The sequence below is a fragment of the Poecilia formosa genome, unplaced genomic scaffold (genome assembly GCF_000485575.1).
Source record: "Poecilia formosa unplaced genomic scaffold, Poecilia_formosa-5.1.2 Scaffold1, whole genome shotgun sequence".
Lineage (NCBI taxonomy): Eukaryota > Metazoa > Chordata > Actinopteri > Cyprinodontiformes > Poeciliidae > Poecilia > Poecilia formosa.
The window spans coordinates 3,467,863-3,485,309 of record NW_006799940.1 but is presented as its reverse complement, the minus strand read 5'-3'; the positions used below and the strand labels follow the sequence as shown (position 1 = coordinate 3,485,309).

General features: G+C 38.8%; 2 protein-coding genes across 2 annotated transcripts in view; one reads left to right on the top strand and one right to left on the bottom strand.

Annotated features, from left to right (window-relative positions):
• Positions 1-8,765: 8,765 nt before the first annotated feature.
• hsp90ab1 (heat shock protein 90, alpha (cytosolic), class B member 1) lies at positions 8,766-14,242 on the bottom strand. Its single transcript, XM_007545554.2, has 12 exons — positions 14,132-14,242; positions 12,143-12,286; positions 11,815-12,021; positions 11,561-11,720; positions 11,341-11,474; positions 10,955-11,260; positions 10,709-10,874; positions 10,414-10,604; positions 10,149-10,296; positions 9,792-10,060; positions 9,373-9,706; positions 8,766-9,289 (listed from the first exon to the last, which is right to left on the bottom strand). Exons 2-12 carry the CDS (start codon positions 12,284-12,286, stop codon positions 9,177-9,179), a joined length of 2,172 nt encoding a protein of 723 aa, XP_007545616.1. The 5' UTR covers positions 14,132-14,242; the 3' UTR covers positions 8,766-9,176.
• Positions 14,243-15,909: 1,667 nt separating this feature from the next.
• rbm25b (RNA binding motif protein 25b) overlaps positions 15,910-17,447 on the top strand; it is a 12,141-nt gene continuing 10,603 nt past the window's right edge. Inside the window, exons 1-2 of the mRNA XM_007545510.2 lie at positions 15,910-16,045; positions 16,524-16,620. Of these exons, the coding sequence (XP_007545572.1) occupies positions 16,542-16,620 (79 nt within the window). The 5' untranslated portion in view covers positions 15,910-16,045; positions 16,524-16,541. The remainder of the gene's footprint in view (positions 16,046-16,523; positions 16,621-17,447) is intronic.

The following is a 17,447-nucleotide window of genomic DNA, read 5'->3' as shown; positions in this document are numbered from 1 at the left end:
GCATTATCTGGTGAAGGTTTTTTTTTTTTTTTTTTAAAGGGAACACACCGCTTACTGATGCAGCGCCTCGCAAAAGTATTCAGATCCCTTTTGTCACTTTAAAACCAAACACTTGAATGTGTTTTGTTTTTTTTATGTTACAGATTGTAACTGTGATGTTTTTTACAAATAGAAATCAGAAAACATTTGGGGTACATTTTTACTTTCCTCCCTGTACTAATGAAACCAACAATTACTGTCAGAAGTCTGTGATGGTGCAGTTGGGCCATTGTTGATGGGAGAAAAAAAGAAGTACATATTCCAGAAAAAAAAAAACTCAAAAATTTTGAGAGTACTATCAGAAATTTTCTAGGAAAAAAAATAGGACATTTCTGATCTTAAGAAGTTGAAAATTTGATAGAAAAACTGTGAAAATTTTTAGATTTTCCAAGTTTTCTCCTCTTCCAGTCTTTGTTTTTAGATAAAGAGGGTACAATGTGTTTTTCTTAAATACATTTTAGTATAAAATATATATATATATTTGGCTGGCAATCACTGTTGACTTTTATTCCCCAAAGACAAAAATGGTTAGACACATGAGACTAAATTTCAACTTCTTGTCTGAACACACCAGATCTACAGTAAAACATGGTGGCAGGATCATACATTTCTTCAAGCGCAGCAGGAAGAGAACCTGGTTGAGGCTGTTAAAAGACTTGAGATGTCATTGAACACGTGCAAGCTAACATTTTGAGACGATTTCCCCTTCATACAGATGACTTGTGTGACAAGAAAAGGGCGATGTTTGGCACTGTAAAAGTCTCTGTATGCGCTGTCGTGATGTGGTGGGAGTTTAGTTTGCAGGGGTTGGATGGTCACACCAAATCAATGCAAAGCCCCTCAGATTGGTCAGCTTTAACTTTATGATTTGTTGGTGGCTTTCTCTCCCAACAAGCATCACTGTAGTCTCAACCAGATGACGAACTGCTAGCTTAAACCCATAATCAAAGGTACAATTCATCTATTGGCGACTCAACACTTTCATTAAACACTTCATTTGTATTTTGACTTCAGGACACTTTAAATTAGTAATTTACTTATTTTTCCACATGCTAAATATTGTTTTTTTGTACTCATTCCACTCTTTCTCATTCGGAGCGACGCCAACCAGAGCTGTTTTCGAAATACGTCTGAAGTGCTCTTTGCATGTTGCACGGATGCATTAACCAATCCATTCTTATGATTCACCGAAAATCAAACTGAAGACCGGGTTTGACTGTGAAGTGTGAGAAAACGTTTCCCCCTTGTTCATTAATCTGAAGATGCTAGCGGGGAATTCCCCTCCGGCTCCTCTTGTCTCAGAAGGTTTAATGTAACGCTGCTTCATCGTCACAGCATTTCCAGTGCTCTTTTCAATAATTCAAATGAGTTACCAAAAGACAAGAAAGGTCAGATGGAAGAGAAACCACAGACACATTGCCCTCTGATTTCAGCCCCTGGTGGACCAGTCACTTTGAACTCTGGCTTTGACTGCAGGGACAACCAAACCAAGAACTCTGACTCTTCATTGGCCACCATGAATTATACAGCTGTTTTAAATTAATCCGGAGATTCCCAAAATAATCTTTACATCTTCAACAGCACCTGCTCTGGAGGAGAGGTTAGAGGTCATACATCATCATCTTCACCACTTTCCCCTTTCAGTTGTCGCCAGGCTTGCATCTGAAGATAGTTACATTCATTTCCGTTTCTGAAAGTTGAAAATGATGTAAAAAAAAAAAAAAAAAAAAAGTCACTGAAGAGTGGTATTATGTAGAGAGAGAGGTTGTTTGAAAGCAGTAGCGTGGAGACCAAATGGCACCCTATCTAGGGATTCAAAAGCCCTCCCTGCTGAGCCCAGTCAGCCTTTAATTTACTGTGCAGCCAAATGACTGGAAAAATAATAAAATTCAAGCACAATGCAGCTGATCGTCATACTTTTCTGTCTGGTCTGAGCAGCATTGCTACTTTGATTTAACTATCCAGTACCTATCCAGTTTCTCTCGCCACAACACTTCACTTTCGCCTTGCTGTGCTTGCGTAAAAAATAAACGACAGTGACTGGAATAAGCTGAAAATTGGATATTTTAAGGGCCCTATGGAATAATTTGCCTCCCTCACCCCCCAAGTTAGCTTTTTATGATGTAAACAAATGAAAAACATGATAATTTAGGCATGAGCTTCATTTCTAGATTATCTGTATTTCTTTTGACTTAGCTGCTCCACAGTAATGTAGCTGTAAAAAAAAACAAAAAAAAAGGTTATTCTGAAGACCCTGTCAGAATATTCTGACTGGCAGTCCAGTCAAACCAGCCAATCTGTGAATCCGTCTTTTCTTCCACTGTACCTTTTCCTCCTAAAATGCCCTGATCCTGTTTAGAACAAAGTAAAGGCAATGATGCACAAACTGTTGACACTGAAAAACCAATCCCAAGCACTGAAGCACTTAATAAAAGTGGAACATTTACAAATAGGAGGTATAACCCCTTATACTTTAGCCTTGTGGACAGAAGAAAAATGAAATGTAAGAAACCCTTTTCATTCCACCAAGAATATTACAAACAAGATGACTTCCATTAAGCGTTTGCGCTAATTTCCCAGAAGTCTTTGCACCACCGTGAACAAATTTTGTATAATTTCGCCACATTAGAGGGTTTCAAGCATAAACGACATATTTAAGATCACACCACTGCTTCTCAATTGTATTTAAAATCCATACTTTGACTAGGCTGTAGGAATCATCGTAATGTTTTTGGTAATTATGAGACAAGCTTTTGTTTTCTTATTGGTCAGCTGTGGTTTTCCTCTTGCAACTGCGCTTCATTTCTGCCCAGGTTTTTGTTGTATTGTTGGGTTATAACCGAGACAAGTGAGGCATGCAGTGCGTTAGATGTTATCCTTGGTTCTTTTGTTATGCTTGGTTCTGTTTTCTCTATTTGTAGATAATGGCTCTCACTGTGGTTCATTGGAGTCCCTCAGCCTTAGAAATCAGTTTCCAACCTTTTCCAGACCGATAGTTGCCAGCGACTTTGTTTCTCTGCCCAGATATTGGGCTGGGGTGTGGATTGTGAAATGAAACCAGTCCAAAATTGTGGTTAATTACAAGTTAATTCATGATTTAACAAGACTGGTTAATAGTTTTCACATATGGAGAATTTGGTTTGGATACACTTTCTTCCTCTTTGATGACAAAATCATAGTTTCACAACTTTTTTTTCTTAATGTACTCAGAACATTCTTGCTTGTCTTCTGATTTTAAAATGTGTTTGATTCTCTATAACATTTCACTTATACAAATAAAAGTCAAAACAGTTGAAATCTGTAGTTTTTCGCTGCTGTACATGGTAGTGAATGTTTTGTTTCAGACGGGTGTGGCTTTAAAGGCTATTTCTGTGCATTTTAAAATATTTTATCTGCTTTAAGAGCAATAAAAAGACTGTTGTGGTTTGACTGTATTTCACAATTTCAGGAAATCTGCCCTCTAAGGCTTTTGTAAGGCCACAGTCACAAAGAGCAACCTAAATTAATCAGGAATTTATTTTAGTATCTGCTACATGAAAAGAAACCCAATTTGAGTGCTAAACAACAAAATGTCCATTCGCACAGTTTGAGTTATGTGCGCCTAGGGATTTTTAAACCAGTTGGACCAGTTTCCAGTTTTGTTGAAATTCTTCTTGCTCAAAGCTGGTCTTGTTTTTCAATGACTGAGCTGTCAATGCAGTTTTAAAAAATGATCAACAAACAAAAACTGTGCACAATGGCTAAATATGTACAGAACATCACACTCAAGGGTTAAAACTTTAGTCTTAAACAAAATACCGTGACAAAATAGATGTGTACATTTAACATATTTTTCTTTTTCTATGATATGATATACTGTGTTTTTAATTTGTAATATATTTAATATGCTTCAACACAACAACTAAGATAAATTACTGTGAATTGTACATATTTACAATAATGTAATTACTTCTTAAATCAGACATGATTTGCTCCAGGGTGTCTGCACATCCTTAAAAAGTCTTAAATTAATAAAATTCAGGTCTTAAACTGTTTTCAATTAATTTAAAAATAAGTTAGCTTTTGTTACGTTCATTGTACGTCTTATTTTTTGTCTGGCAGGACTATTTAATCTAGTCTTTTTTTTCTCGCTGGATTTTATTATTACATGAAAGTCACCTCCAGTCACCTCCTGTGACTGGAGGCGGTTGCCGCTAGCGCTAGCTAACTGCTAAGATACCCTTGCTAGCTAGCTAGTTTTTTACTTCCATAATTGGTAAGAACGTTTAGTTTTTTCACCAACTAGCTGGACAATGTTCATCTTTGCCATTGGCTCACTTAACTACAGTTATCAGGACTCTCTGCTGTTGAACATCTGTCGAACTTCTGTCATTCATGAAAATGTTTATAAGATGCAAATCTCACTTTTTCACATCAGGATTATTCCCATCATTTGCAGACAAATGCAAAACTTAAATAAGCAACTGAGAAAATAACATGGAATTAAATAAACAAATGACTCAAATGATTAGTTTTTACATTTTGTCAGACTTCTTTATTTTTCTGTTGAATTGTACATGTGTGCCACACTATATTTGGGAAACATTTTGTGATACTTTTTTCTGGTTTCATGTTTTCTGGTTTGCAAATACCTGGCATTTCAACAAGGGTGTGTAGAGTTTTCATATCCACTGTAGTTTCGTTGTTGTCGGGTAAAGTCTTTGAACCAGCCATTTTTGAATATTTCACACCAGTGCTAGCAGGTGTGTTACCCCAATCATAATGGTGCTACTTTCCATTTTTGATATTGCACAGTGATTTTCTCACTTCCACATGTGTAACTTTTCTCCCCACATGGAAAGTGGAAGTGTTATTGGTCGTGAATGCTGAAAAATTCCTACACACTGGTTCTTTTAGCAGCAGTTGAACCACAGCATTTCCAACACCGCCACACAATGCTGTAGAGTGAGAGTGGAGAATAAACACTGAGTGACAGACCACATGTGATTGTTCGCTCCCTTTTAGCTCATCGTAAAGGTTACTGTGGGTGTTTGCATCTTATACCTCATGATACAGGGCTCGAATTCTCTTCTGCAGGCCATTTTTTTATCATCTCATCTAGCTTCCTTTCTTCTTGATGTGGGCGTCAACGCTGTTCCTGTCGAGTGTTTACGAGGTTCAGTCAAACCCACCACCCCCTGACGTAGCAGAAATGTTTCAGATCATGAGTAGTAGTTCTGTGTTTACGCTCACATTGAGCCTTTTAAATGTCACTGAAACCTGATAGCACGCTGGCATACCGGATATAATGTCAAATTTCACCTTATTTTCTTGAGACTGTATTTGTAACTCTGCTCATGACTGTAACTCTCTGCGGTCATCTGTTATCGTTGATTGTGAAACAGAGGTAACTAGTAATCGATGGCACCAAGGCACACAGATGCGCTAAGCAAAATATGTCAGTTATTAATCATAGATACTGAAAGACTCGCCAACGAGAGGCATTTAGTTTGATGGTTGCCACATTTAAAGGTGATTTAGCTGCATTACCAGACACGTAGAGCTGCAAAGGTCACCAGATGCATTCATACCTCAAAGCCCACTGACACACCAGGACCCCCCACTCTGAAATATTTCAATTTGCATTTGTGGTTGAGAACAGATTTACACAAGAGACTCGAATATTTCCACAGGAAGCCTTTTGTTTTGAAAGGAGGAAAAAAAAAAATCAGGTCTGAGCATTTCACCTTTGAACTGAATGAAAATGGAAGTACACGCTGACTCGTGATGACTTTCACTGGGATTGTTTCCAGTAGCACTCGAGAGATTTGATAAAACGTCCCTTTCATGTTGCGTGATTCACCGTTTTCAATCTTGACCCACTGCCAAGAACAGAACGATTTCTTCATATTTGTCACCAAGCAAAAACTGATAACGTGAGATGCAATGATTTGAGAAATTCTCCACTGATCTGGTGTTTTTTTTTTTTTTTCCAGAAATGTTGAGACCACATATACGGACAGATACCAACAAAACCCTCACTGTGTGTCATCAGCTTGTATTGATTTTAAACCTGTTAAAGTTCAAAGCACAGGTTTAAATGAGTGTTGCTTATATGTCATCCAGTAAGCCGCCCGTTTTTTAAAAAAAGTAGGTTACTTTAAAGCTCATTTCCTGTAAAAGAAAACATTCAGGTAATGATACATACATGTTTCCCCTGAGATCTTAGATTTAGCAGCCTTCAAAGAACTTTCTGTAAAGTTGTTTGTTACATGCAGTGTTGGGAAAGCTTCACAGAAAGTACTGTAAAGGTTCCCAAATGCCTAGTTTGTAAAACCCTAGGACTTCCAGCTAACCTGGAAGCTTTTGGGAATTTCTTTAATTAGATATCTGGAAATAGAACCCATTCGGATAAATTGTGGGGACATTCCTCAATAGTTACCTGAAGGACACTGAGTAAAATCTTTAGAGAAATTGAGAGGCATTTTTATTAAAGTGGGTCTCTACCCAGGGTGGACCCTGGTAGGAGCTTTTTCACTTTTAATCTGTAAAATCAGATTTAATATTTCATAATGTCATCAGACAAACTAAAAATATAAATTGATGCACAAATTCTGTTTTGATTATTTAATACAAATAACATTTTTGGTTTGTTCTTCATTCAGCGAAGTTACTCACAGTAGGTAGAGTATCCAGAAATTATACTCAAATAGGCTTAATGATGCTTCATAATAATATTACTAAAGCAACAGTAAAAAGTAAGGTGCAGTAAAACTACTAGTAAGACTACTTACTCAGGTAAATGTAACTAGTTACAAAGTAAATGTAGTTACTAACCACCTCTGGTGTTAACATTATACTCAGGAACATTTTAAATGGAAATTTAATTGATAGAAAAGAACAAAACAAAGTAATGCACAACTGTAAAATGGAAGAAAATCATGGACTATTATGAACTTTTAACAGAACAACTATTTGTTTTTGGTAACCTCTAAAGTGTTGCCTACATTTATATTCAGTTGCTGTGAATCAATACTGTGTAACATTTTTGCTGCAGTTACCGCTGCACGTCTTTCCAGAGCTATGCACATCTAGACACTGAAATATTTTTCAGGTATTCGAAAACCGGCTCAGACTCAAACAGGTTGAGGAAAATTATAAGCATCGCTGCTAATTCTCGGCAGGATGGAGATCTGGACTTTGACTGGGCCATTCTGATTGATTTAATCTAAAACACTATAAAGTGTAAACTTTGAATATTATTTTGGATTTTAAGCCTGTTTTTAACTTTTCCTTAACTTTAGCCATGAGCTATCTTCTTTGTTTCTCAGTCTTCTATGGCGAACCTCTGAAGGCTTCACAGAGGAGATCTAATTTTCCTGAGGTCAAATTAAACTCAAGAGGATTAGAGAGTTTTCCTTTTGCATCACTGCAGCTGCACATTAACGTTTTTTTTTTTTATAGGCTCCAACATATTTTCCCCAATAGTCTTTTAAAACAATAGCTGTGAAATTTAATGTCAGTCACATGCAGCAAAAATCTTAGCTTGAGGAAGTGTAAAAATAGTCCTTTTTTTTCTTCTAAATGACACAGATGAAGTTCCCCGCAGCTACTCTGACTGTGGCACATGTGAGCGTCAGTGTTGAGGAGGGAGAGACACCTACATGTCAGTTTTACTGACAATAGCAGAAAAGCTGCCGGTGCCACCCCCTCATACATTTGTAAGCACATGACTTCCAGGAAACCTGTACGTGATACATTTCCCCCTCAGCAGCGTAGCTTATGGCTCATACTTTCAAGATATCTGTGCTCTTGGTGTACCTTTTCATGCTTTGCTTTTTCAGATTTCTCTAAAATCATAACTGATATTCGCCGCCCCCCCGCACCATTATTAGGTCAAGAGAAATGGTGCCATGTTATAAGAGTACAAAGGGGTGAAAATAAGCTAACCAGTGCATTTATTTATTTACAAATTTGCTAGTATTATGTTTGCTACCAGAAAGAATTCACACCCTTTAACTTCCTTTCAGTTACAAAGCAGATCTTAATGAATTTTCTTCTACAAAAAAAAGAAAAGAAAATACAGTTGGGGTTGTCCTGCTGCATAACAACTGTGATTGAGGTTAAACTGGTCTTTTTATCTTAGATTTTATGTGCAAGTATAATTCATGGTTCCAATTGCACATCATCCAGGTCCCAAAGCAGTTAAGAAACCATAGCAAACACCATGCTAGAATGTGGGTATGCTGTTCTCAAATTTGTATAAAGTTAACAGGGCACAACTTCCACCCAGTACACAGTACTGGAAGGATTTTTAGCAGATAATCTTGTGGGGGATTTTGGTCAGTCACCTTTCCCCAATTCAGTTCAAACAACTGATGAGAACTGAGGAAAGATGGGCTTGGGGTCTAGATATTGCACTTTTCAGCAAGTTGATATTTGTCAAATATTTGTTGGACTTGAGGTAGAAACACATAAGGGGGAAAAGTAGAAGTCATTTCAACTTCTGTATAAAATCTTCACACTCAATAGCTGAGCAGTTTGCCCTTAGATGTGCAAGATGCTATGGAAACAGCTTTTGTAAACAGCTGAAGAGGTGGGACCAGCTGAGATGTACATCCTAGAGCTGTATCTCCCCCTAGTGGAGAGATGTGGGGTCAACAGTCAATATAGCCAAATATGAATTTATAGTTTCAAAGTAAGTGCATGAAGCAATGCACCTTACCAATGAAGGAAGAGATACAAAGTAAGGTATTACATCTTTATTTTTTTTTTGCAAAAAAACAAGACTTGGAATACAGTCGAACCTGCAGTCGGGCAAAGGAATCATACAGTCTTCTCTCCATGCAGCATTGCACATAACATTACCCCTTCCCAAGAGACTCTGGACTTTGATCATGGAATGCAACAGTCCTATATTAGAACATTTACCATTAACATTTAAGTTGGAACATTACTTTAAAAAAAACAAAGGTCACCTTAAACTTTCACAGCAAAAATGAAAACTGCTTCTCTTTAAAGGTCTTGCAGTGTTTGGCTCCAGTAACGCCGGACCTACACTGCAGGAATGTTTAATAATTTGCAGTTACTGCACTTTAAAAGGATGAACAACGGCAAAAGTAGGGCTAAAGTGTTTGGAATCTGAGTGAAGGGTCGGCTTAATCAACTTCTTCCATGCGTGAAGCATCGTCGTCTCCTTCTAGAGGCGGCATCTCTTCTGGGACAGATGTGGAGGTGGCCTCCTCTGTGGGAATATCCTCATCGTCGATACCTAGAAGACGAGTAGTTGTTGAATCATCTTTGAAGTACGAGAGATAAATGAAGCTAGATAAATTAATTTAAGTGTGCCCTTACCCAGGCCAAGTTTGATCATTCTGTAGATTCTGTTGGAGTGGGTCTGTGGATCATCCAGAGAGAATCCAGAGGACAGCAGGGCCGTTTCAAACAGCAGAACCACGAGGTCTTTGACAGCTTTGTCGTTCTTGTCAGCCTCGGCCTTCTGCCTCAGGGTCTCCATGATTGGGTGGTCTGGGTTGATCTCCAGGTGCTTCTTGGCCATCATGTAGCCCATGGTGGAGTTGTCCCTGAGCGCCTGGGCCTTCATGATCCTCTCCATGTTTGCCGTCCAGCCGTAGGTGCTTGTGACGATGCAGCAGGGGGACGACACCAACCTGTTGGACACTGTGACCTAAAGAAGGTGGGATGGAGCGTTAGAGGATGAAGTTAAACAATCCCAACACATTCAGTCTAGCCAAGCCTTCAAGTCGCCAAACCTTCTCCACTTTCTTGTCAAGGATCTCCTTCATGAGCTTGCACAAGTTCTCGTATTTGGCCTTGTCGTCCTCCATCTTTTTCTTCTCCTCCTCATCCTCCGGCAGCTCCAGACCCTCTTTGGTAACGGAGACCAAAGTCTTTCCGTCAAACTCCTTCAGCTGTTGCACGCAGTACTCGTCGATGGGCTCGGTCATGTACAGCACCTCGAAGCCACGCTTGCGGACGCGCTCAACGAAAGCAGAGTTTGCCACCTGATCTTTGCTCTCGCCTGGAAGACGGAATGCAGACATAATCAGCCGAGACATTTTTAAAACAAAGCCTAAACATCAAAGACTTTGTTCATGACTGAAGTTTACCTGTGATGTAGTAAATTGACTTTTGGTTCTCCTTCATGCGGGTGAGGTACTCTGTCAAGGAGGTCATCTCATCTCCAGACTGGGAGCTGTGGTAGCGCAGCAGCTCTGAAAGCTTCTTGCGGTTCTGGGAGTCTTCGTGGATTCCCAGCTACACAAAGGTGTGGAAAAAAAATTAATTATTATTAGCTCCCTCGACTATCTAAACATGAAATACCAAGTATTGTTTGCGGAGTCTAGAAGTCATTTTTGTTGCAGTGTTGGGTACCTTGATGTTCTTGGAGAAGCCCTCGTAGAACTTCTTGTAGTTGTCTTTGTCCTCTGCCAGTTCTGCGAACAGCTCCAGACATTTCTTCACAATGTTCTTGCGGATGACCTTCAGGATTTTGCTCTGCTGCAGCATTTCTCTGGAGATGTTTAGGGGCAGGTCCTCAGAGTCCACCACACCACGGACGAAGTCTGATGGGACAAAAGTAATAGCTCTATCATTTTGTACTTTAATGTCGTCACTGCTTTGGTTTACAGCCAGGACTATTCCAGAGTAAAGGAGACCTATAACTTACTCAGGTACTCTGGGATGAGCTCCTCGCAGTTGTCCATGATGAAGACTCTCCTCACATACAGCTTGATGTTATTTTTCTTTTTCTTGTTCTCAAAGAGGTCAAAAGGTGCACGGCGGGGAATGAAGAGCAGGGCCCGGAACTCCAGCTGGCCTTCCACTGAGAAGTGCTGTAAGAGAGTCAAAGTTCATTTTCACTCCAATTTAGTCTCTGATTCAGAGTCTGCCATCTTCAAGAGGTTCTACATACCTTGACGGCCAGATGATCCTCCCAGTCGTTGGTCAGACTCTTGTAGAACTCGCCGTATTCCTCATTTGTGATGTCGTCAGGGTTTCTGGTCCAGATGGGTTTGGTCTTGTTCAGCTCCTCCTGATCTATGTACTTCTCCTTGATCTTCTTTTTCTTCTTCTTGTCCTTGTCTTTGGAATCCTCTTCATCATCTGACCCTACGTCCTCGATCTTGGGCTTGTCCTCGCCTTCTTCCTTCTCCTCCTTCTCGGCTTTTTCCTCCTCTGCCTCGTCGTCGCTGATCTCCTTGTCACGTTCCTTCTCCACCTGCAATATGCAAAGTCGGTTTAAAACGTTTGCCAATTAACAGTTTCCACCAATCAGAGGGGAGCACTTTCAGCGCTTACAAACAGGGTGATGGGGTAGCCGATGAACTGAGAGTGCTTCTTGACGATCTCCTTGACCCTCTTTTCTTCGATGTACTCGGTCTGGTCCTCCTTCAGGTACAGGATGATCTTTGTTCCACGGCCAATGGGCTCACCTGGAAAAGCACATATTTATTAAGAGGGGGAAACAAAAAAGCATCTGCAGATTTTAAGACTACAAAACCTTATTCAGGACACACACCGGTGTCAACCTTGACTGTGAAGGAACCTCCAGCAGACGACTCCCAGGCATACTGCTCATCATCATTGTGCTTTGTAATGACGACCACTTTCTCAGCAACAAGATAGGCAGAGTAGAAACCCACACCAAACTGTCCGATCATGGAGATGTCAGCACCAGCCTAGGAAAAAGCAAATAAAAATTCAGCATTAGTTATATCATTTACACCCATCAGGTTTTAAATAAAATTTAACAGCTAGGCTTTGTTTGAGTACCTGCAGGGCCTCCATGAAGGCCTTTGTTCCTGACTTTGCGATCGTTCCCAGGTTGTTAATGAGGTCGGCCTTGGTCATACCAATTCCAGTGTCGACCAGGGTCAGGGTTCGATCCGCTTTGTTTGGGATGATGTCGATTTTCAGATCCTTGCCACTGTCCAGCTTTGTCGGGTCGGTCAAGCTTTCATAGCGGATTTTGTCCAGAGCCTGCGGATGCAGAAAGTCAGATTTGTTATGCAAGGTGTGTATACTGCACATTCACTGACCTAAAAAGCTGGTACTCTCACTCAAGGTTGTACAGTGAGAACAGAAGACCTTGCTCACTCACATCAGATGAGTTAGAGATCAACTCCCTGAGGAAGATCTCTTTGTTGGAATAGAAGGTGTTGATGATCAGGGACATCAGCTGAGCAATCTCTGCCTGGAAGGCAAAGGTCTCAACCTCCTCCTCTTGGTGCATTTCTTCAGGCATCTGCACAGAATATTGAGATGTGAGAAATTCAAATAATTGCAAATAGACTCTGATTTAGTGAAGGTTACTAGTGATGTACCACAAGTATCTGAGTTGGGTGATAAAATTCATGATTAATCATGCATAAGTGACTGGGGGGGAGGGATTAATGAACAATCTTCATTAATGATTGCAATATATCTAGAACAGGACCCGAGTACAGTGAGGATGGAGCAAACTGTCAACAGTAAGTTAGGATGGAAAAACAAGACTTCTTATTGGAAGATTCAAATTGAAAAACAGATTTCTGGGAGTCAGAGTTGTGTTCAGGGCCTCAGATATACAAAGTAAAATGCAAATTTGTATCAACAAACTTTAAGCCCTTTGCTGCTCTTCAATACCACCACAGTTATGCCGAGGCAACAAGTAATTCTATGAAACTCAATTTTTTTGGAGTAGAAAAACAAGATCAACTACTTTTAGGTGCTTCAGAAGACAATACTCCTAAGAAAGTCAATAAATTTCCACCTTTAAAATTCTATGATGTAGAATAGCTTAATAATGCACCAATTATGTGCTTAAAGTCTACAACTGTTTCAAAATCAGATCAAAAATGAACTTTGAAGAAAAACAAAAAAGCAAAACAATGTATTCCACAAGACCAAATTTATATAAAAAATGTATATTTTAAAGGTGTAAACATTTGGAATACCTAATGGTTTTGGAACGTTTAACAGTAAGGATGGATAACCACATGATTCCTCCCAAATCATACCATATTGAATTTATTCAATTTGAAACTTTAAAGCTAAAACTAAATTTATAAAACTACATGGTCTATCATCCTTAACATGGCACATCAATTTCTTGAAGGAAAAGATAAGTACAGCCGATCGCAGATTATAGTGCGTTTTTTATAACCGTCCCAACTTTATCAAGTTGGGACCGTTTCCAGCATTAGTTACTACACATTAGCGGAAGTGTCCATTAACAAACATGGCGTCTGTGCCTAGACAATGAAACCGAAAACACGTGCTTAGGAGCGGCAAAACGGCAAAGTTATTACACTTTACTGTAGAAACGGAGTCGGGACTGCCTGAAACAACCCAACGCAACTCCATAAACATAATGACTAAAATCGGGACCCATCAACTCGGACAGCAAGAGCTCCCAAATCCCAACGGTTGGCGTAACAATCGACAGTTTGATAAACGGCCGTTTCAAAAACCGTTGGTACGCTCAACGTTTGATAAGTTTCCAGCACAAAATCTACGTCGAGTCTTCAATCACCTCATTTGTCCACTAGCTATTAAAGTAATTTAAAATTTAAGAAAACCGTAGTGTAGTTTAAGCTTGAATCACGGTCTGTGTTCAAAACGTATTCTTCGATTACATAACTGAAATTTACGTGTGCCTCGTAACTGAAATTTTCGTATTAATAAATTTAACGTAGAATCTCCCCCTTCCCAGTTTTGTGACCACATCCAGACATTGTGACCGTTAATAGTTTAACTGCAAGCCCACTGAAGTCCATTAATTCAGAGACGTAACCTCCACCCCACCTGCCTGACATCACAGTGCAGCAGTGCCGCATTCACGTTGCCCAGCATCACCGCTCAACAGACTGCATGTTTACAGGACAAATACGGGTATAAGCGAATTAAACATCGCTCATCAACTCCATGAGTATACAGTTAGCTCATACGAAGGCCTATAGCGGCTTCCAACGAAAAACTGCGTTTAACGGTTGACATGACTCATGAACTCTTAATCAGCGATGTATTACTACAAAACTACATAGATAGTTTAAAAAATATTTACATATATATTGTCTGCGTTAAAATTCGGAAACACTGGTGTGCGTACCTTGTTAATTTAGTTGAATTTTCTTGAATAAAATGCAACAAAAGCGTAGTCCCCTGCGCTCACTGATGGGAGAAAAAGGAAAGGAACTTTATGTTACAGCACAGGGAGTCTTTATACACGTGGGTTCCAGTGTATCCATCCGCGGCACCTCTTTTACTGCAGCCAGGCTTTCAAGTAATGGCAAATGTAAATACAGCTGAAAATGGAATTAAATTTACTTTATACTTAAAGTAAGATAAACTGGGATTTTAAAATGATGAAAATTTACATTATTAATATTTTTTTAACTATATAGTTTACAATGAGTTGAGTGAGTTCAGTTAGCTGTAGTGAAATTATACTGCTGAAGTACGAACAACAACAAAAACACACTCATTAACAACCAAACCTCCAAACGTTCTAATAAACAAAGTGTGCTTTAATAATTCAGTAAATTAAATCTTCTCATCTCGGCGTGCAATTATCTCCATCATGTGGCAGTTTGAGGAACAGCTAAACATTAAAAGAGACGACATTTCTGGACATTAAAGATTATGTCTTAAAATAGAACTGCAAAGCAATCTGCATATGACAAAAGAGGTCACAAAGTCGAAATTCAGAGTACGCCATTGCTTACTGTGTAATTTGACAAAGAACACAGATCTTTTTAATGTGATGGATGGATATTTCGAAACACGGAGGGTGTGCTTCGTTTGTTCTAGCGCTTTCCATCAAAAACCCGCCCGTGAGTGACGTCACGAAGTTGCGAAGGGGAAACGGAAATGAGTAACAGGAATTTATTATTATTATTATTATTATTATTATTATTATTATAATACCACATATCTAGCACTAATAATAATAATTAACAACAATTATTATTATTAGTGTTAGATATGTGGTCTTCTTCACTTGATGATTTATATTATTTCTTATTTTAAAATATTTGCTACGTTTTGTCTGGAAATAAAGTGAATATGTTATTACCGACATCTGGAATAAAAGATTATAGGACTTTCCTGTTTGTTAATAAGGGGCGAAACACTAGTATATTCAAAAGTTCTGACTCTGAACGTTTGTCTGTAAAAATAAAACAAGGCAGATTAATGAAAACCAGATCGTTTACTAATTAATTTAGATTTCTAAAGCTGAAGTTTGAAAATAAAAATACTTTTTATTCGCTAAGTCAGTAAGGTCAACGCTTGAGCAGAAAGAATGGAAATAGAAAATGTGACATTTTCCCACCATGATCTTAGATGAATATATATCACAAGCGACAGTTCACACACATTCTGTTTGATATCTCAAGATATAGGATGTGCTGCAAAGATTTTTTTATTTGGAACGTAAACAAATGCTTGCCAAATTAGTTGCCTCTGATAACCAGTCCTTTATTTAACAGCATTTTATTGTTATATGAAATTATTTGGAATGTATTGGATCCGAGTCTGATGGTTTGGATTGTATTGGAATTAATTTTACTGACTTTAAATGAACTTGGGATTCTATTATTTTTGAGATTTTTGACATTTTTATGCGTTGCGTGCTGAGGGACAAGAAGGGTTGGGACCGCTGCTTTGTAAGTGTCTTCCGCTGTGAATTCGTGTAATTTGGTAAGCTCTCCTTGTAAAACTGTTTGTTAAAAAATACAGTCCAATTAAATGTGTGGGTGACCTTTTGATGACTTTACCAAACTGGAAACAAAATGTTGTCCACCACGGTGGGATGTGGAATACCCTCCGCCTGAACAGCCACATCCTGATACACAAAATAAACGCACTTACCCCGGTGCGCAGAGCGCATGCGCGAAAGTGATATTTGAAGGCCGCGGCTAGCAGAAGTGCTAATCTAACGTCCTAAACGTTGGCGGAATTATCACCATAATTAAACTCTGTATAGTGGATTTTATCTTACTGCGCGCCACTTGGTTTTGTGGTATGTATACATTTACATTTGAGTTTTTTAAAACGTATTTTTAGCCGATTAAAAGCCAGTATTGTAAATTAGATAAGGGCGACTGAGGCTAATGTCAGGTTAGCATTATTTAGTTGTGCCGGGTGTAGGAACGTGCTCAGTGCTAGCTTTAGCCAACTTAGCTGCTTGTTTTTAGTTGCCACGCTCAAATTTACTTAGCAGTTTATGAAGCTTTGGACTTCACAGCATTAAATTAGTTGATACCCTCCAGATAAACGTACCTATTTTTAAGTAATTTTCCAATTGAGTCGAATAAAATTCATTGCCGATTTCTGGTTAAACATTGAGGTAATATAGCAGGAAGTGTTTCTTTTTGTGTGCCCTAAACGTTACAAACTAATGTAGACACAATTACTGTATAATATTGATATATTTATATATAAAGTCTAAATAATCACAATTGATAACATGATTAAAGGTGTTTGTTTGTGCTTATCAGGTCATAACCACATTCAGAATGTCCTTCCCCCCTCATTTAAACCGGCCGCTGTTGCCCCCTCCTGGGATACCTCATCAGTATGCTGGCTTCCCCTCAGGTAATCAGCTACATTTATGTATGCAACGTTGATTTTTGTGTAATTCTTTTAAAATGAGTACAATAGATTGGTGCTACTGGAAAACGCAAAAAATAGTAATCGACCTCCTCTCGATATGGTACAAATAACAAACAAAATTTTTTATTAAGCCAGTTATTTTCATTTTTGCTTAGTTGAATCACAATGGTCACCCCTGATGAAATATTGTTCCTTAACCAACTTATAACTCAACCATGTGCCTTTCTACTTCCAGTTTATAGCAGTGTACTTACACTTAAGTATCTAAATTATTTTTCTGTAGGAACAATGGAGTTAAATTGTCTTGAAATGGTTCTTCCTGTTCTCACCAATCTCATGTATTACTAATTGTCACATAACAGTTTCATTTCCTTACAGTACACTAGAGCAAATTACTTAAAATCTTCAAATGACAGAAACTACAAGGTTGTTGTAAAGGAACAAAATGATCAGCAGCCAATTTATTTTTTTCAATTTATTGGGAAGGTTATCAAATAAATAATGAGAATAAAAGTTTTACATGTTAGGATAACTATGGGGCTCTCCATTCAGACTAATTTAAAATTTAGTCTGACAAAAACCTGCTGGTGAAGGTGGATGCAAAGACTAAAGCTCAGCTGGATGAGTGGAAAGCCAAGAAGAAGCAGGGGTGTCAAACTCCAGTCCTCGAGGGCCGATGTCCTGCAACTTTTAGTTGTGCTTCTGCTGCACCACACCTGCATAGAATAATTAGGTCATTAGCAAGGCTCCGGAGAACATATCCACACACACACACACACACACACACACACACACACACACACACACAC

Excerpts from the sequence above, each read along its gene's own strand:
- hsp90ab1 (XM_007545554.2), bottom strand. The coding sequence starts at position 12,286 with ATGCCTGAAGAAATGCACCAAGAGGAGGAGGTTGAGACCTTTGCCTTC. Across the intron at positions 11,475-11,560 it reads CACAGTCAAGGTTGACACCG|GTGAGCCCATTGGCCGTGGA; the intron begins GTGTGTGTCCTG and ends GTGCTTTTCCAG. Across the intron at positions 10,061-10,148 it reads GTCAATTTACTACATCACAG|GCGAGAGCAAAGATCAGGTG; the intron begins GTAAACTTCAGT and ends TCCGTCTTCCAG.